Source organism: Bos mutus, chromosome 14 (genome assembly GCF_027580195.1).
Source record: "Bos mutus isolate GX-2022 chromosome 14, NWIPB_WYAK_1.1, whole genome shotgun sequence".
Taxonomy (NCBI): domain Eukaryota; kingdom Metazoa; phylum Chordata; class Mammalia; order Artiodactyla; family Bovidae; genus Bos; species Bos mutus.
This window is the reverse complement of record NC_091630.1, coordinates 54962470-54983809: the sequence shown is the minus strand read 5'-3', so window position 1 is coordinate 54983809 and position 21340 is coordinate 54962470. Positions and strand designations below refer to the sequence as shown.

Genomic DNA, 21340 nt, shown 5'->3' with positions numbered 1-21340 from the left:
TGGCTACCCACAAATGAGAATGTTCTAAATTACAGTTAAACTCTTAATGGCTGCTTAAAAATACTAAGGGGAAAAAATTTTTGAAATCTAAAATTCTAAAAATCAACTTATTAATGTGAATTTGCAGTAGAAATAATATGTGCTATAGAAGATATATCATTTTAATTTTTAATAGTTGGTGTTTCCTAATAGACGATAGCTGATTTTAAGCACCTTAAAAAAAATAAAAACAAAAAAACAACCAAATGTAGTAGGTAATATTATTTCTAAAACAAGGAAACTTGGCCCATATGAAGCTATTTTTAAAATAAAAAGCCCTGCTATTCAGAATTTGTCATTTACAGAAAAGTAATAAAATAGAGTAATTAACCACTTAAAGGCAAGCAAATCAGCACTGTTCTAAGTTTTATATGATTTTCTTTCTTTCACATGCCAAGATTATAGTCTTCTGAGGACTTACTGTATTTATAGAAACCCAAATTTAGATATGTAATGACAAAATTATATAGAAAATTCTATTATGGTTAAGACAGGAAAAGAAATTCCATGGGTATTGAACGCTTTCACTGTTAAGTAGCAAATATAATTCTCACTGAGCAGTAACAAGATGACATACAGTAAGTCAAAATTAAAAACTTTTATTATATTTCATTAGTTACAGATGCAGTATCTCCCATTTTTTCATATCCATAAAATATATACAAAATTGTGCAAGAATTTCTTTGTGCTATTATTCTATTAAGCTTAGTATGTAATACCTTACCATATTTGCTATTTTTCTAAAGACTTCAGTGTAAAGTATTTTGATACACACTATGCTATATACTAAACAAAGGAAAAGATGCTGTTTAACAAGCAGAAATACATATCTCATCAGGCCAGATTATATAAAATTTGTATATTAAAATCAGCACCATCTTTTATAGCATAACAGCATGTTAAAATAAATGAAAAAAATATCACCTCTTTATCACAAAAAAACATCTCAATGATTAAGACAGGCATTTCTGGTGATAAAAAAGAAGGGTCAAGACTTAAAAAAAAAAATCAAGAAATCTGGCCAAAGATTACTAGTTTATATTTTAATGTTACCTTCCAAACATCATAGGACATTTTGAGATGTTTACTACCACTACTTTATTTCAAAATGAATTTATGTAAGCTTTTAGAAATTCATGCTTTCAAATGGACATGAAATATGTCAAATGATGCTAAAGAATGGCTGTAATTACCATATCTGAAAACAGACTAGGACATTAAATTTCCAAATGCTACGTTCAAAATATAAAGTGCTTTAAATCTAAAAACACACATGAAATGATATTACCAATTAGGAACATCTGTGCAGGAGCTGTATACTTATTTATTTGCAAAAGTAACTTGAAATGTGAGAGTTTATGGAAAAATAATTATGCTATTCATTTCATCCTAACAAGAATACATAGTATGGGAAAACATCTTCCATAAAATGTTAATGATTAACACAGACATTATTAAAACTTAAATATTATTTTGCTTCCAATATTTCAGCACCACTAACTTTAAAAAAAAAAATGTGTACTTGCCTAATAAAACTTTGGCATCATCCACATCAAAATCTCCATCACCATCAGCATCATAGATTCCAAGTTTTCCTACAAGAGGAGAAGCAGAGAAGGATATGGGAACAAAAGGGAAGCCAAATTTAATAAGGTGTTACTACTCCTTACAGTCCTGCATATTAGTTATTAATGCTACCAAGCAAGGCAACTCTTTGCTCCTTTCATTAAGAAAAGTTGTGCTAAATGATAATCTCACTTAAAAATGAAGACAGTTCACTTAGAGATTAAGGAAACATTCACCTAACAAATATAAGAAATAACTGAGATAATATTTTCTTTCAGGGCTTAACAATACCCTGATATTTAATCATTTCAGAATAATATTTTTAAATTTTATTGCTAAAAATATTTTAGATAAAATTTTCAACATATATAAGGAACAATACGGATCCACTTCTAATAGTTACATGAAATTTAATGTTTCTATAATATAGAAGGTCCTCATATTATCAATATTCAAAACTAAATACCCACAGAGTCTCAAAGACTATATGTAATTCACATCAAGTACAAGTACTAAAAATAAAAGGATAGATTATATTTAATAATAAGGACTATGACAAGCATCATGAATCAATCCTTAAAAAAAGACTGTTCTGGAAATAAAGTATGTAAAACTGGCCTTTTGAAATTACAAAGAACACTTACAGTTATCTTACTTAAAAACATAATTAGCACCAGTCACCTACTACTAAGGAAAAACAAAAAGACTTAAAACAGACAAGCTGAAAAGCCAATACAAGCAGAGAGTTCCTCCTTCAAAAACAGTAAGTATGAATTTTAAGGCATAATAAAGTTTTATTATCTCAGCACTGTTATGTTCAGCATTTCAAATGTGAGTCAAATACATTCAATTTCCTAAAAACATCCAAAAATCGACATGATTTATAATTCATCACTGGACAATGGATGTGAAGAGGTTTATTAATTTCACATTTTTAAACAATATTTTAAACCACATTCACAAATACAGTATCAGTACTAAAACACTAGTTGGCAACACTGCTGCCATTTCTTATTAAAAAGTAAATTAACACATTGCATAACAGCATGAAGAACTTTGGGAGTAGAATAGGTATGACCAACCTGGACCCTCCCAGAGCCCTTAAGAAAACATTTAACTTGCTATGTCCTACTTAGGAAAATATTTAACTTGCTATGTAGAAGTCTGGTTTACAAAGCACACATATATTGAAAATGATAATAGTGAGAGAGAGAAGGAAGTTATCATTTCTATATCTAAGAAAATATAAATGAAAAGCACTGGTCTGCAGTTTAGGCTACATATAGTACAGTTCAAATAACATTAAAAAGAACCCAGAAACTATACTTTCTGAGAAATTTAAAAGGGAAAATTGGTCCTATCACTTACATTCTCTAATGCAAGTGATAACTAAAATAGTAGCCTAAGGGTGCAGTTTTAGAGACTAACACAAGTAGACTTAAAATTCAACTCCAAGAGCCTACCTTGAAGTACCTCTGACAAGTTATAACGGAAGTCCTTTGCTTTGGCTGCATGCATGTAAAAACACAAAATTGTTACTTGCGTTTAAATATTCTGAAATTAATAATGATGACAGCACAAAAAGTTAAAAAACAGTGACCTCTATGTTTTTACATATTTACAATGTTGAATTTTATGTCAGGTGAATTTTACCTCAATTACAAAAAAAAAAGACTTGATCAAGTGAAACCAAAGAATCATCAAAGTAAAAAAAATCATGAAAAACTGCAGTGATTATGGGGAGAGAAAGGGGAAAAGAGAAGGAAGGAAGACAACTCTCAGAAGTCACACAACAACCTCCTCCAAACAGTGTACAGGGCACACCTACACATGAACTCACACACAGACGTGTCCTCCCACAATTTCAATGAGGACACAGAAGGTATGCTTTGAAATGCTTTCTTTAAGTCAGGGTCTTGCCAGTTGTGTTTATGATCCATTCACAGGTCCTTGAATAAATTCAGTGGCTTATGACCTATTTTAAAAATTCATAATATAACAAAATGGAATAGAAATGATAGACTATTCCATGTCATGGGAGTGTGTACTGTTTGATACAATTTTTCTGTGCAAACAATGTAAGTCTATTTTTACTTCAACAGATCATGTTCAAAGAAGTTGAAAGAAGTTGAAGCCATCACTCCAAGCTAACCCTGCTAACGTCCCCTTTTCTTCCTTCCCTTCTGAGAACCACTGGAAGGCTACAGAAATTAACAGTACTAAAAAGAAACAACATGAAGACCCTTACCTAACACTTCTTCATAATCAACAAGATCAAACCAGACCACAGCTACTGATGTCCAGACTCCGAGCAGTGCAATGACCATAAACCATGTGAAAAATGAACTTCCAGAAAGTCCTCCTTTCCTCCCATTCTTGAGTCCTCCCTGTTTCGTCTCTGTTAAAAAATAAAAGAGGGAAAATGTCATTATATAAGAAGAAAAAGTTTTATTGAACCTCTTTTCACTGAAATATTTCTCCAGGAATTTGATAGTGCTTACAATGCTAAATCACTTCAAAGTTAGTTGTCGTTTAAATTCTTAAATCATGTTACACAAAGATTCTGAAAATGAAAAAGACTTACGGTTCAACACAAAACCACATACCTAAGACCCTAATGTTGAAATAATGAAAGAAATAAACTACTAATGACTATTTTTAAAATAAAAATTGCTATGTGTGTTCCAAGTTCTGTATCCAAACAACCTAAATAGAACCTCCTTCAAAGTTCAGAGTCTATCAACAGCTTTCCTCAAAATGCTCCATATTCTTAGGCAGAGAGCACAGAAGGAAGGAAACTATTTATAGGAAATAGAGGTCAGGGAAGAAGAGAAGCCAAGCAGTGCAGTTCAGTGCTCCTTCTACAGAGGATCCAGTGGGACCCACAGACACAGGGGAAGGTTTTCAAATCGGTCTCGATGCAGAAACACCTTTGTAAGTTCCTGCTCACCAGAACTGTCATGTATCACATTTGATACATTTAATATATTTTATGTTGTTGTTCAGTCCCTAAGTTCCGTCCAACTCTTTGTAACCCCATGATCTCTAGCCCACCAGGCCCCTCTGTCCATGGCACTTCCCTGGCAAGAATACTGGAGTTGGTTGCCATTTCCTTCGCCAATATTCATTTTAGAGGATTCTAACAACTTCAATCAAGTTTCCTAACTTACAGGGTTGGAGGGCGGGGGATAAAACAGGAGCTTGAGATGAACACACACATACTACTATATATAAGATAGACAACCAATAAGGACCTACTGTATAGCACAGGGGACTCTACTCAATATTCTGTGATAAACTGTACGAGAAAAGAACCTAAAAAAGAATGAATATATGTATATGCATAATTGCACTCTGCTGTATACCTGAAACCAACACAACATTGCAAATCAACTAGACTCCAATAAAATTAAAAAAAAAAAAAGTTTCCTAACTCATTGAACAAAATTAAATAGACATTAAAGACAGCCTAACCCAAAGGAGTTAAAGCAGTACGTGCTGATGGAAGAAAGTGCCTAGAAAATATTTGAATCTAGCAAAAGTAGACATAAGAACTTGAAAAGAATGGCAGGAAGCCATTTATGATTGATGCTTATTGGTGACCAGACCTTAACTATAAAACTTATAGTCCTTAACTATTAAAATAATCTTTTAGTACAAAGTAATAATGACATTCAAGTTAATTCTGCCATTAAACCATTGTTTTAAACTGTTTAACAGTGCAAAAAATGTATAAAAAATTTTGGAAAGATTTTTATTCAAATTTTTTTTTATTAAATGGATTTATTGCTTAAAAGGTAAATGTCAAAGAAAGGGTAAATGTTACTTAGCTAGAACATGAAATGATTAGCATTATTTTATCCATCCCTTCATAATGTCAAATAAATTAGGTATTACTCCAGTAGCATCAATCTTTTTACTGTTATTATTTACTAATTCATGAAGGAACAAAACAGTAAATTACAGAAAGGTGTCTTTTCTGAACCATCTTTTTAGTGGAACTTTTAAACCGACACCAAATAACACATTCTTCATACGTCACTTTGTAAATATGGTGTGCTTAGTCCCAAAGGGTAGATCGGTTTCTGTCCAACCAAACTAAACAGACCATAGTAAGATAAACCCTTCTAGAGAGTTTAAAACTCCCCAAGCATATGTGAAACTAGTACTCTGCTCCAAACATATTTTGGAAAAACATCTAGTAGTTTGTCCTTCTTTTCTAAGATAAGATGAAGATGGGGCTAGGGACAAGCAGAATTTTATGTGATGAAGGAAAGGCAAAATAGAAGATGTACCCCAGCATCTGTTCAATTACATAACTCGAACTATAAGTGAATTACAAATCAACCATTTAATGAGCTTTGGTAAGCATTATTTTAGGGATGTCATATTTATACTCCAAGACTGTATATACATTTAAAGTTTTAAAAAACCGTAAACGCAATTCATCAAACTGATTACTTTTTTGCATTACAGAATATCACACCCTTGGAGCCAAGAACTGTTATAAAAGTGGGTCAGAAGTAACAGCTGACTTTGCTTCACTCTGTAGATTAAGCAATCCATGGAGAAGGGGAGAAGTGCCTTAAAAAAGAACTAAAAATCAGAAACAGATCTCATATTCTTCTTTATCAGGATGGTCAAGTGATCCATTTTCACCATTTATTTAAAACAGTGTTCAAAGCAGAGAGACTCATATTCTCCACACTAATAATAGAATCCTTCCAGTGACTGCCTAGGTAGCTGAGAACTGCAGCAGTTTCAACATGTCTATTTTATGTTTCTTAAACACATTTTTGACATAATGAGCCAATACAACTTGCCTTCCATTAAAAAGACTATCTTAATTCACAAAGAAAAGCAAAAACAAACACATACAAAAATGTAAATCAACACACCATTAAAGAACAGTTGAAGGTTAATGATTCAATTTGAAAAAACAAAATAAAATCCCTAAGTCCTTTCTTTGCATTTGTCGTCTGCTTCACAAAAATTAGGTCCATTTCCACATATAAGGCTCTGCTTCAGCCAACTAAGTATGTTCATTAATACAAGACAGGAATCATAAAGCCCTTAAATTTCCTAAAATTTTATATGAAATCTAAATGCACACAATTCTTTAAAATCACTGTAATTAAATTCTAAGACCAAGACAAACCACTTGTTCATTTATCTGAAGTTTGTAAAATGTTGTCCCTGATATTACAATACAATAAAAGATATTCTAGGTTAAGACTCTAAAACTTAACATTAATATTAAAGACAGATTGGTCCATGAAAAATTAAACTACTTGAAACACTGAGATCTCCAGGAGTTTGAAATGGAAAACATAGAAGATTCAGTCAAAGCACTTAGCCAAAAATATCTGAACAGCGCACAACTGAAAATCAAGCTAAAAACTGCCGTCTTGTTTCCAAACCACTTTTAACCCAAAGAACAAAAATATAACTTTACCTTCTGCCATTTTGATTTCTTCAATCCATGAATAATATATATGGAAGGAAAAAAAAACCAAAGCCCTGTGAGCAGGTATCAGGCACGACACAGGCCCTTTGCTACCTACTGGCGCTGTGGACAGGCCAGCAGTTCCTTGGGCAAGGCCTCTAGAGCTGAAATTGGACCTGATTGCAAACTCTGCTCACCAGTTATTTTTAGAGGCCTCTTCCTCAGGGCCAAATACTGCTAATCACTTGGGCTGAAATGCTCTGCTAAGTGTATGACAGCCTTTCTCCCACTTCTGGGATCCCTTTCTGAGTTGATCCTATTCCCCAACTCCAAAATCTAAAAAAAAAAAAAATCAAGCATGCTTAAAAAATAAAAGAGAGGAAAAAACGTGCTGCCAGTTTGGGTTTTCTGAAATCAGTCTTCAGTGCTTTTAGCCAAATACCAAATCATTCAAAACTGAAATAAGTCTTGCTATAAAATGTAGCCCCATGCCCAGCAACAGCTTGAATTGACCCTTGGGAATCTAATCCAATGCCTATGTAAAAAGTCCATTATTTAGTTTGTCCTAATGAAACAGAGCCCTAAAAAGTAAGAAATGAATCAATGCTCTAGAATTCTGAATCACAGACAATACCTTCCCAAGACTAATTCCCTCAACAGCAAAAGTAAAGTGACAATAAAAAATTGTTTCCTAGAGAAGGAGGGAGAGAGAGCTGGGGAGGAAGACATGGTGGGCAGGGGAGTAGACAGGGAAAGAAGGAACTCTTCACCAGTAAGAAAATCATCTAGGAAACACTAGATAAATCATCTCAGGAAACTGGAAAGAGATTGCATAACTGTATTCTGATTTTTTTTCATCTTCTCCCTACCCCCCTCTCCAAATATTCTCTTCTGGGAAATAAAACCAGCCCAGTTTATTCACTGATTTAAGATTTGTTGTTGTTTTTCAGTTGCTAAGTCATGTCTGACTCTGTGACCCCATGGACTGCAGCACACCAGCCTTCTCTGTTCTCCACTGTCTCCTGGAGTTTGCTCAAATCCATGCGCTAGTGGTAAAGAACCCATCTGCCAGTGCAGGAGATGTAAGAGACGCAGGTTCAATTCCTGGGTCAGGAAGATCCCCAGGAGGAGGGCATGGCAATCCACTCCAGTATTCTTGCCTGGAGAACCCCATGGACAGAGGAGCCAGGCGGACTATGGTCCACAGGGTCTCAGAGTTGGACACGACTGAAGCAACTTAGCACGCACATGTCCACTGAGTCTGTGATGCTATCTAACCACCTCATCCTCTGCCACCCCCTTGTCATACTGCTTTCAATCTTTCCCAGTTTAGCAGCTCACAGACTTCATCAGAGCTCTGATCAATACACTAAATTAATTTAGCACACACTGTATCTAGAGCGAGGCAGCAACCTTTAAAAGTTGTTCATGAGTCTTGAATTTTTTCAGTCAAACTGAATACTTCACACACAAATGAAACAGATAAATGTCCTGAAAAGGAGTCAGCACCTATGATGCCAATATTCAATGGCCCAGAGCCTGGACAGAGTGAACAGAGCAGCAGGGACACCTAAGCAAAACTGACCAGGGTCTTAGGTGCCCTGACCAAGAGTCATTCCTCCCTTCAAGGATCTGTCCTGCTGAAGTCAGTACTGACTAAAATGTTGAATGATAAAGAATCATCTGTTGATAGGGGTTTAAGATAGATCACCATCATACAGATTTCCTAGACAAATATTTCAGAAGCTTCTTTTGTTGTTTTCAGAGAGGAAGTGAGAGTGACTGGAGGCCCTTCTTGGGAACACTGGAAACCAAGCCATCATACTTACAAGTGCGTAGCCCATTTCAGACTCAAGAGACCTCAATTCAAGTTTCAAAACCTTTGATTTGAGGGTAGTCATCAAACATCTGGGCCTCCGTTTCCTTGCCCATAAAAAGTGTCTTGGAGAATTTCTGTTTTGTAAGTTCACTAGCATCATCTTTTTCTAGATTCCACATATAACAGAAGTCATATGATATTTCTCCTCCTCAGTCTGATTTACTTCACTCAGTATGACACTCTCTAGGTCCATCTATGAAGATGCAAATAAATGAACTTAATGAGGCCGGGAGAAGGGATAGTTATAGACTTCGGAATGGACATGTACACACTGCTGTATTTAAAATGGATAACCAACAAGGACCTACTGTATAGCACAGGGAACTCTGCTTAATGTCATGTGGCAGCCTGGATGGGAGCAGGGTTTGGGGGAGAATGGATACATGCATATGCATGGCTGAGTCCCTGAGTTGTTCACCTGAAACTACCACAACATTGTTAATTGGTGATCCCCCAATACAGAATAAAAAGTTTAAAGTTTAGGGGGAAGAAAAGTGTCTTGGCACGAAGGAGGCCTGCAAATATTTGCTGAAGTCATGCATACGGCACATTGTGATTGGAGCCATCTGGACTCATGCACAGGTCTGCTCAGCCCCAATTTACAGCTCTTTTCATGGCCCTGGCCTGCCAACAAGCCTGCAGAGGCCACGAGGGCTTCCTCTCTCCCTTTATGGGCCTGGGCAAGGCCCTAATTCCAGGTGTGGGGCCAAACGTCAAACCAAGACAAGAATCACAGCTACTGAGTATGGGTACACCTCACCCCGAGGATCCTTCCATACAGCTCCAAATAATTCTTCTCCACAAATCTTTATCACATATATTTACACACCCTAGAGTTAACCTTCTCCTTGTTTCTTCCAACAATTTTACAGGTATTGCAGTAAAATATCTTACCTCCTCAGTTTCACAATAATGGCAGACCTGTTACTCTAGATAGGGCCATTAGGATGAAATCTCTCTAAAATAACATTGCTTAAGGAAAAAGAAAACCTGAATTCCAAGTAACTATCTCTTATAATTGTTGCTTGATTGCTAAGTTGTGTCCAACTCTGCAAACCCATAGACTGTAGCACACCAGGCTCCTCTGTCCTTCACTATCTCCTAGAGTACGCTCAAATTCATGTCCGTTGAGTCAATGGTACTATCTAACCATTTCATCCTCTACTGCCCTTCTCCTTTTGTCTTCAATCTTTCCCAGCATCAGGGTCTTTTCCAATGAGTCGGCTCTTTGCATCAGGTGGCCAAAGTATTGGAGCTTTGGCATCAGTTCTTCCAGTGAATATTTGGAGTTGGTTTTCTTTAGGATGACTGGTTTGACCTCTTACAATAATAATTCAAGTTTATAAAATCTTTTAAATCAATAAAATTTGCATATAGCAAATCATATCTTTATGACCCTAGCAAAGAGAAATGAAGTAATATTAACTATTCCTTGTAACAGCTGCTGGAACTAATAGCAAACTCCTAGGTTCAAGCAAAGATTAAACTTCTACAGTGTGCTCTGAGATTTTTACTGTCAGCCTGACATCACTGGAGACCACAAGAGCGAAGACCTATGTCCATGGAGTCCAGTGCTCTTCCTCTTCTAAAACTGACCAGGTGAAAACCCATCAGGATTCTCACAGGGCAAGAGTGATGACTTCCTCCAAGCCATCCTCCTGATGGCTTACCCAATCAGCTATCACTTACAGTGGTGCTGCTCAAACCAGAGTCACCTGGAGGACCCATCAACACAGATTGCTGGGCCCACCTCACAGTTTCAGTTCTGTAGGTCTGGAGTGGAGCCCAAGATTATGCATTTGTATTGATAACAAGGTGATCTGATGGTGGTCCAGGGACCACAGAAAAAGAGAATCACTGCATCCCTAGTGCTCGGGTCTGGAACAAGGGACTGAATCTGTCTTGTTCATTAATGTACATCTGCCTTGCACCTATTTGTTAAATAAGTAGGTAAATTCTTTCTCGAATCCTTGCTGTTACAGAGTAATCAAACTTCTTCCTGCTAACACTTCAGAAATAAGGGAGCAAAGGGACCCAATAAATATTCCAATAAATGTCAGGTCACTTCAAGCCTCCTCATCTCCAGGAATTTAATGATCCTAAAATTCATTCGTAAGTGGAAAAGATCTATAAATTATTAAGAAAGAGAGAAATCAGGGAAAAAGTCCAGTAGTTCCCAAACAATGGTGAGGAACCCCAAATCGTCTAGGACCAAGAGCTCATTGCTCTATGTCAGACAAAGTCCTCACTGATCAATCCTGGCTTCGTGACACCCAGCTTGAGCACAAGAAGACCTGAGCATGAAGGACCTGTGTAGTCCATTCGTCAGCCCACTGGCCAGACGCCCGAAGCACCTAACACCTAAGGCACCCCCGACACCTTTCCCCACTGACCCTGGGAAAAGGCATGAAAGACTGGAGGAGTGACAAGGGGCTGCCATGGGTTTTAGAGTTCAGTAAAACAAAATGAAGAAAGCCGTTTCCATTTGCATCAGGATAAATGAGGAAAAGAGAAACAATTAGCAATAACTATCTAAATCAGCTCCCAAACAATTTTTGGAAACTTTATTAATCTTTGGAACCCCAAGTTGGGAACCACTGCCCCAACGTATACTTCTGTCTGGATTACTGCTGATTCACTGCAGAGAGAACAACTGTATCAGAGCACAGGCCCATCAACCCCACCTAATGACTCTGTGGTAGACCAGAACTCCACTAGTAAGAAGCTAAAAATACAACACAAATGGGAGCTAAGCCCCAAATGCTCATGCCAGGCCTAATGAGCAAGTTCCTAAAGTGTCATTAGTTCTTTCTACAGAGAATTTAATAAAGAGAGAAGACTTAGAAACAAAAAACACCCCCAGCTTGTCAATCATTTATCTTGTGTAGGTAACAGCTATTAGTATGGTACTGAAATTCGGTCTCCTGCAGAATCTAGAGTGGTAAAAGGTACTTTTAAAAAAGTGGTGGTGTCCATTCAGAAACTCTGAGATGATGGAAGTTGTTTCAAAAAAATAACACAAAAAAGTTGTTGTTGTTGTTGTTGTTTTTCAAAACTAAAAACGACAGAAAAGCATAACCCTACTTACTTATGTAGCTCTAAATCCGAGGCAATGAGACTGGTTCACAAAGCCATCATGTGTGACCACCACCGATTTACAGCTGTGTCCCTGAGGACTTTTTGACCTTAATCCATTTAGACAGCAAAAGATCTGCAGCCATCCTTCCCAAGAGCCCACACTTTCTAGGGTGAAAGAATTCAGCATTTACAATAAAGTGCCCAAGAGATGCAAGAAGGAAGTAAAGAAAAGCATTAGCAAAAACTATAAGGAAAGCTCAGGCTTCCCTGGTAGCTGAGAAGGTCAAGAATCTGCCCGTGATACAGGAGATCTGGGTTCGATCACCTGGGTCAGGAAGATCCCCTGGAGGAGGGAATGGTGACCCACTCCAGTATTCTTACTTGGAGAATTCCATGGACAGAGGAGCCTGGCAGGCTACAGTCCATGAGGTTGCAAAGAGCTGGACATGACTGAGCGACTAACACCTTCACATATAGAAAACTCACGTGATAAATTACAAAACATATGCATTTTAAAAATTACAAGAAAAAAAGCAGTTGATGCAATTATGTATCACAATATATTCTGGGGACAAGCTTCAACCTTTTACTAAATAAGTTAATAATAATGAAGCTGATAAAACATAATAAACTAAAGCAAGAATGCCTGTAATTGTAAATTGCATAGTAAAGAGTTAACTTTACCCAAACAGAGGTCTGGCTTTTGCCCTTGTCTATTTGGAGGTCCCTGACATGTCCTACCCAATAGGACTGATTGGTTTCCTTGAGTGCTCTGGCCAGTGGACAGTCTAACAGTGTGATTTGCAGACTGTATGACTATATATATCAGTTAAGGGCAGCCATGTCCAACACTTTTGCAATCCTATAAACTGTAGCCTGCCAGGCTCTTCCGTCCATGGGATCTTCCAGGCAAGAATACTGGAATGGGTTGCCATTTCCTTCTCCAGGGGATCTTGCTGACCCAGGGATCGAACCCACGTCTCCTATGTTGGCAGGCAGATTCTTTACCCCTGAGTACCAGGGAAGCCCAGTAAGTGATGAAGGCCCAGTAAAAACTCTGGGTACCAAAGGCTCGGATGAGCTCCTCTCATTGGCAATACTCTACATATACTGGAAACTGACGTCCTTGAGGAAAATGGGAGCTTTGTGTTCAGAACCTTCCCACTTTGCCTTGAGTCTCGTCCTTTGGCTAGTTCTAATCTGCAGCCTTCCACTGCAATTCAATTGCAATGGTGAACAGAGCACAAAAGAGGAAAGTTACCCAGTTCTGAGTTATTCCCACAAACTATCAAGCCTGAGAGTGGCTGTGGGGACCTCCTAGGCTGGCCTTCTAGTGGCCAGCTGGTCTGAAGTAACAGCAGTCCTGGGGACTGGCCCACCCTCAGCCAACCTGAGCAGAAACACAGAAAAGCAGGAAGGGCAGCTACAGAGAAAAGGCAGCAATTACCCAGCAGTGTGCACTCCCCTACCCCACACACCACCCCCGCCTCCTTCCGCTTCCTGCAAGGTGTCCTAGCTTCCTTCGCCTGAGGAGGGCAGGAAGAGAGAACCAGGGTATATACCATCATGCCAGCATCTCACTCAAAAAGGCTGACTGCCAAGCAAGGGATTCGAAGGAGCAAGAGAGGGTAGGGGGCTCTGCCAGGAGTGGATGTCCCAGAGGGCTAGAAGGTCCCACCAGACCTTCCAAAGAACTCACAGGGGAAGTGTTTGGCTGCCTGTCACTGTATAGTCCATGGGGTCTCAACGAGTCAAAACAGGACTGAGCCACTTTCACCTTCACCTATTGTCAACCATGGACAGTTGGTCTTATCAACCAGCAAGAGACTGACAGGGACCAATGAGACGAAAGAAGATGGCTTTCCCTCTCTTCCCCTCTCTCCGTCTCCCATCCCCAGCACTCCCAACAAACTAGAGCCTGGAAGAGACAAGAAGGACACTGCCCCAAAGCAGACCACACGGAGAGAATGCAAACATCACTTCTCCCACTGCAGGCCCTTCTGCCTTCCTGCCAACAGGAGAGGAGAAATTCTGCACTGAAAATGAGGTCATACTTAAAGCAGACAGACTTCCAGAAACGCAGAGTGACTGGGGTGCTAAGGAATCCACCCCAGAGATGGTCAAGAGCCTCTGCTACCCAGAGATTAGTCCAACTAACCACAGTGACTGGAGGAAAATGAAGCTTCATGGTAACACCCAGCCAGACAAAGCCTACTAAAGAGAGCAGCTATAAACGTGGCTGCATGTTAGGCCGACACACAAAAAGCTGCCAGGATTTGACTATTTGGGGCCCACAAAAATGGCTATTTCATAGGATTCGAACAAACAATACATGAATATTTGAAAAGTATTTTATTACAAAAATTTCCCAACACACAACAAAGCTGAAAGAATTTTATGTAGAATATTCATATGCGTATCACTCAGTTGCGATGATTAACATTTTATTATCTTGCTTACGTTATGTCTATTCATTCCTCAATATTCATTCATGGATCCATTTTACATGTCTAACACATTTCAAATTAAACCTGTAGACACGAGCACACTGCCCCAAGTATTTCAGCTTCTACATCATAAACCACAGTCCAATATTTATCATTTCACATACAATTTACATAAAATGAAATGCCCTAATTTAAAGCGTACACTCCCTGAGTTTTCACAAAAATATACACCATGTAACCCAAATCTCTTATCAAGACACAGAACACGGACACCCTTACCAGCCAAATTCCACAGCAACCCCAAGCCCAGGGACAGCCCCATTGTTTCGCTTTTTTTTTCCACTGGAGGTTAGTGTTGCCTGTTCTTGAAATGTCATTAAAAATGGCGTACCTGGTATATGCTTGCTGCTGTGAGGCCTGTCTCCCTGAGCTTTACATTCTGAGGGGCCATGTCTGTTATAGGCAGGGGTGCTGCATGGCTCCCTGTTGCTGGGAAGTATTCCGCTGGACAAATTCACCTGAGTATACCAGAGTATTCTCCTACTGGTAGAAGTCTGAACTGTTGGCAGGCCTTGAGTGTTACAAATAGAGCTGCTGGGAATATTCTTGTGCAAGAACATTGCCTCCATATTAGAAATAAAAGCTTGCGCTTCTCCTGGGAAATAAATACCTAGGAGTGGAATTGCTGGGTCACAGGGCTCAGGCACACTCACTACGGCAAGAAACTGCCAGATCTTTTACTCCAGTGGTTCCACCATGTTATATACACACGAAAAATGTGTAACAGTTCTTTTGTTCTAAGATGTTGTCAACATTTGCTGTGGTCAGTCTTTTTAATTTTAGCCACTCTGATGAGTATGCAGTGGTATCTGTTGGTTTAATTTGCATTCCCCCGAGGGCCAATGTTCCAGCACTTTTCTCCTGTGCTCACTAGCTATTTATTTCTTTTCTGTGAACTGTCTACTCAAATCTTCTAAACATTTGCCTATTTTTTAAAATGTTTTCCTAAGTTGAACTGTAGGACATGTTTGTATTGCCTGGATAATGGCCCTTTAACAGACAACATGTGTTACAAAATTTTCTCCCAGGCTGTGATTGACCTATTCCTTATCTTAAAGCATTTTTTAATGGGTAAAAGTTTCCCATTCTGATGTCTTAACTCGTTAATACATTAATAAAGTTAATGAATTAATTTTCTAGGTATTTTAAATATATTACGAAATCGGAAAATGTTACTTAAACCTTGACAGGGTTTCCATGCCTTACGTTCTGAAATGTGACTGATTTCAGCACTTTTACACAAGCACTGTGTGTGTAACACAAACATTCACAGAAGCCACGTTACCGGCTCAAAGTCTGTGCCCGTGAGAAGGACAGTCCAGAAATCAAAGTTCGGGAATGTCAATTAAATGTCTGCTAGCCACAGACATCACAGAGGTAAAGCAAGAGCACTTTGATCATTTTAAGGAATATTTTCATTAGCTCCAATGAGTCACAGAAAGTTTCCAAGCTAGTTGTTTTTCCCTTAAATTTGACAGGATGGATTAAATCTAATTCCTCTACCACCCAACAGCCCTGCCAAGACTGACCTCTTCTTTCAAAAACTAGTGTACTTGTGTTTTTATCTACGTGTTTTCCCCAAACTGCTCATGACTCCACATTTAAATTACCCATCTGTTGTGAAGGAAGAAATCAGCTTCTCTTTACTGTGATTTTTCACCTTATCCACCTCCTAAGTGCTACAGAATATCACAAAAAGCAACATATTTTAGGGGAAAGGCATGTAGTTTACCCATGAGACTTTGTGGAATAAAATCTATCTTAATCTTTTAAATCTTTTAAATAAAAAAGACATCAACAATTCAAAGGTGGAGTGGGCTGTTTGAAGGATACTATTGCAATAAACTAGGAAGGTTTGAATATAGACTTAAATCAGTTAACAGTGCTGTAAGTAGTGTTAAACTTTCTGAGTGTGATAATTATATTGTGATTACATAGGCACATATCCTTGTTTTTAGAGGAAACGTGCTGAAAAATTCAGGAATAACGTATCATGATTTAATTAAACAGTTCAAAGGCAAAAATGGTGTGTATGTATCTAGAGTGACCTATAGAAAATGCAAAGCCATCAAAACAACTAGTGAACCTAAACAAACTTTTCTTATAACTATCTTGAAGGTCTGAATTTTTTCACACTAAAAAGTTGGGAAAATCCAGATTTCCAGGCCCATTTCTAGTCCTGAAGAATCAGATATTCCAGATAAGGTATTCCAGATAAGGGTTAAGAATGTGAAAAGTCTCCTCCCAGGTTAATTCATGATTGGGTTCTGGATAAGTAAAAAAAATTGAAAAATTTTAAAACTTCAAGTTTTAAGGATGCTTCTGGAGACCCTCAAAGAAATCTGATTAGAAAGTGCATTTAGGTAATACTGCATCAGTGCTGCCTTTCTGATGACTCAGACGGTAAAGAACCTGCCGATCTGCCTGTAATGCAGGAGACACAGGTTTGATCCCTGGGTCAGGAAGATCTCCTGGAGAAGGGAATGGCTACCCACTCCAGTATTCTTGCCTGGAGAATCCCATGGACAGAGGAGCCTGTGGGCTACCGTCCATGGGGTCACTCGGCTGAGTCACTAACACTTTCACTTTCACCATGTCCTTAGGAGGGCTCAGGGTAGGAAGCAGTTAAGCCAATTAAACTGTCATGATGTTACCTTCAAAGAGGTCCCTCTTTGAGAGAGAGAGACAGAGAGATGAGAAGGGAAGGAAGATCAATACACAAAGAGAGCAAACGTGGCCAACCGGCAACAGTTGGCAAGTCCAGGTGAAGAGCATACAAGCCTTTCAATGGTCTGAACTTTTTGCTGTCAAATAGGTTTGAAAGTTTCAAAACAAAAGGTTAGACAAATATAAATATAAAAACAAAATTGAATTGATTTAAAAATAAATGGAAGGAAGGAATGAATGAAAGAATAAGTGAAGTCAAGGATCAAGTCCTAAACCCAACAGTAATGGAAAGAACACCAATTCCATGTCTGGCCTCCGATTTAGGAGAAACCAAAGGGAGAATGCTCCCCACTCCACGTCTCCTTCATGCAGGTTCTACCAACAGATCTCCACCTGCTCACTGGCCATTTCCACTGGATGCCCTGGGTTTCACCTCTGATTCATCTGGGATTATAAGCCTAACTACTCTGCCACCTCCTGGATGGGGGGGGGGGGGGCGGCTCCATCTGAGCCAGCATCCCCTGGGTTCTCGCTCCTACCCCACACTCACCCCAAGATCTCACCCGAAAGGCACTTCCTCCCACCAGTCATCTCCACCACTCCCCCACTGAATAGGTACTCCCTCAAATTCTGGATGCAACCCAACCTATGCAGAATGGGACGGTCCCCTCCCTCACTCTGGTCCCCAATTACACTAACACACAAGAAGATTCCTAATCAGACCCATCAAGCAGGCAGCACCCTCTGAGACCACAAGCAATTAAAAAAACCCAACCCAAACAAAACAAAACATTAGGCCTTCTCGAAAATACACCTACTGCTTCAAGCCTGTTCCAGCTTACCCTCAACAATGAGCTGACTCTGCAAAAGTGTGCAACTCTGTCCACCCTCCAAGCCAGGCTGTCCCTATAATGTCCCTTTCCCTTCCAGGACTAACTGCCCTCCCCTCTGTGCTCTTGAAATTGACATCGACCCATGAAATCGGTAATGTGCAAACAAACGCAGTGCAGTCGCCAGTTGTGACCCACACTCTATCACAGGAGCGATGCTTTGCCATCTGAGACATACGGTGATTCTCAGAGATGGTGTTAAACCCTTGGTGGAGTCAGGAAAAATAACGAGATTGTATCCTGACCACTTGTCTACAAAACTCATCAAAATGCACAATGAGACGTTGAACCTGTATACCTGCAGTGTCTCCCACTGTCCACGGCTTTCTTCTCTATCCACTGAAAAATGATTTTTAATTCTAGAATTTGCCTGGGATTGTCATGAGACATCAGTTTAGAGCTGGCCTGAATCTACTTTTCTTTCCTTTAATAAAAACAGGCCATTGGTCCCTTGAGTTTCCCTGTCACCTCTTCTAATTTGCAGGACTCCCCAGAGTATAACTGCCCAGAAAATGTTAGCTGGGACTGCGGTTTTGAGAGTCCTGAAAAGTCTCAGCTAGTTCATATTTTAGTCTTCCTTTCCCTACTCCCTGACCACACGCACACTTCATCCATCCAACAAGTATTTACTGCTCTGCGGCCCAAAGGACAGTGACCTTGCCAGGGGCTGATGTTAAATCTGTTCTGACTGCTATATCTGCTCCTTGCAGAGCACAGCACCTGGACAGAGTAAACCCCATGAACTTCACTGGATGATTCACACACACACACACAACAATGTAAATATAAATGTTTTCATGCCATCTAGATGGTAAAAATTGAACTGATGCTTTCAAACTGTGGTGCTGGAACAGACTCTTAAAGAGTCCCTTGGACAGCAAGGAGATCAAACCAGTCAATTCTTAAAGAAATCAACCCTGAATATTTACTGTAAGGACTGATGCTGAAGCTCCAATACTTTGGCCACCTGATATGAAGAGCCGACTCATTGGAAAAGACCCTGAGCTGGGAAAGATTAAGGGCAGGAGGAGAAGGGGATGATAGAGGATGAGAAGGCAGGTTGGATGGCATCACTGATTCAATGGACACAAGTTTAGGCAAGCTCCAGGAGACGGTGAAGGACAGGGGAGCATGGTGTGCTGTAATCCATGGGATCACAGAGTCGGACATGACTGAGAGAGTGAACAACAACAGATGGTAAAACAAATCTAACACACTCCCAGGTGGCACTAGTGGTAAAGAACCTGTCTGCCAATGCAGGAGACATGAAATGCAGGTTCAATCCCTGGGTCAGGAAGATTCCCCAAAGGAGGGCATGCAACCCACTCCAGTATTCTTGCCTGGAGAATCCCATGGACAGAGAGGTCTGGCAGGTTGGAGTCTACTGGGTAGCAAAGAGTCCGGCATGACTGAAGCGACTTAGCAGCAGTAGCAGCGGCATTCTGAAAACAAAACCAGACCACAGGCTGCTTCTGGGTGAGGGACAGGAATGACCAGGACAGGTCCAGCCAGGACCCCACGGGCTTCATCCACTCAGCTGCCTCAACCTCATACTCCAAGTCTGTCCCTTTCCTCCCTATCCTGCCCCAGTTCAAAAACCAAAGTGACAGTCAATGTCACCACATGCTCAGGTGTCCCCTAACTCAACTCTCACTGACTCATTTTGCCCTAACTTTCATATCCAACACCTCCCTCAGCTCCACCTTCACCAAACAGACTGGCCCCCACGCACCCGGCTGAGGTCACCTGGAATAAAATTCACCAGGCACCCGGCTCACCAGCCTGCACTCAGGTTCCACTGCATAAACAGTCGCAAGCACTGGTCTCTTGGCTGTGTTCCAGAAAAAGCCAGCTAGTCTGCTGCCAAAGGTTCCTAGGAGTATGACCCAACAAAATCTGACCAGCTGAAAAGGCTGAAGTTGCAAAGCTTTATGCCAGTTACTGAGAAGCTAATGTTTGGGCAGAAAGCACAGGTATATTTAACAGGTGCTGTCCTGACAGGGTACAGTATCTTCCCAGGACTGGCTAAATGTCTGTAATACCATCTTGGATAAAAGTCTTGCCCTAAATAGAACATTTCAAATAAATAACTCAGATTAAACAAATTCAGCTCAACAAATAATTCAGATCAGCAGAACAAGGTGCTTTCAGCTCTATAATCTAATAAAGATTTTAAGACACAAAGTTATCAGAATCACAGGATGGTAACTTTTTAAAAGGTTTTCACCATTTTCTCCATGCACCTGAATATTCATTCCTTTGACTAATAACTCTTGAAATCCCTGCTGTACAATGAACAGAGAAGCCACTTTGCTTACAGTCCAGTGGAGGAGTAAAACAGAAATAAAATAAAAGTTCATTTTGGTGAGTACTAATATTAGGGTATTTAGGATGGATGATCAATGCAGGAGATGCAGGTTCAAACCTAGGGTCGAGAAGATCCCCTAGAGGAGGAAATGGCTACCCACTCCAGTATTCTTGCCTGGGAAATTCTATGGACAGAGAAGATGGGTGGGCTCTAGTCCATTGGGAACACAAAGAGTCGGATATAACTCAGTGACTAAACAACAACAACATTAGGCTAAAGGAGTATACTTTACAATGTGGATATAAGACAATCACTTGGGAAGAACCATTCTCTTGAATTTTAAAGATACAGCACTTTGAAGTACAATCCTCTTTATAAATGTTATTAATAGCATTGGGATTCCCTTGTGGCTCAGCTAGTAAAGAATCCGCCTACAATGTGGGAGACCTAGGTTCAATCCCTAGGTTGGGAAGATTCCCTGGAGAAGGAAAAGGCTATCCACTCCTGTATTTTGGCCTGGAGAATTCCATGGACTGTATAGTCCATGGGGTCGCCAAGAGCCAGACTCGACTGAGCAACTTTCACTTTCACTTATAGGTTTCTATATTTTTTAATCAGGATTGTCAAACTTTAGTCTTAAGAAGGAAATCTCCATAACTCTTACAAATGAATTTTAAAAGCCAAAACCAAAAACTAAAGGGAACAAAAATTTAGCAGTATTTCAGTATTCACATAATTTTAGCCTATCAATGAGTCACATTTAAGGCTAAAGTGAGGGAAAATCAAAATGCTGCAGAACAAATAAATGCCTGCTTCTGCCCAAACGTTCCTCCTAATCAGAATGAATGAAATACGAATGCTTCCTACTGGCCTAAGTACTTGTATGTCGAAACTACCAGAAAGGACTTGCTCATTTTAAATAATTCTCCACATCTTAATAATTTTTATTTCTTTAACTCC

General features: G+C 39.4%; 1 protein-coding gene across 8 annotated transcripts in view; it reads right to left on the bottom strand.

Annotated features, from left to right (window-relative positions):
- Window positions 1-21340, bottom strand: part of ASPH (aspartate beta-hydroxylase) — a 187319-nt gene that overhangs the window by 151288 nt on the left and 14691 nt on the right. For 5 of the 8 annotated variants that reach the window (XM_070382346.1, XM_070382345.1, XM_070382351.1 and 2 more), the window contains exons 2-4: window positions 3854-4003; window positions 3069-3113; window positions 1566-1634 (exon numbers count right to left, since the gene is read on the bottom strand). In XM_070382346.1, coding sequence (XP_070238447.1) covers window positions 1566-1634; window positions 3069-3113; window positions 3854-4003 — 264 coding nt within the window. Of the gene's footprint in view, window positions 1-1565; window positions 1635-3068; window positions 3114-3853; window positions 4004-7060; window positions 7193-21340 lie in introns of those variants that run through there. The other 3 variants (XM_070382347.1, XM_070382353.1, XM_070382350.1) reach the window with 2 other exon arrangements.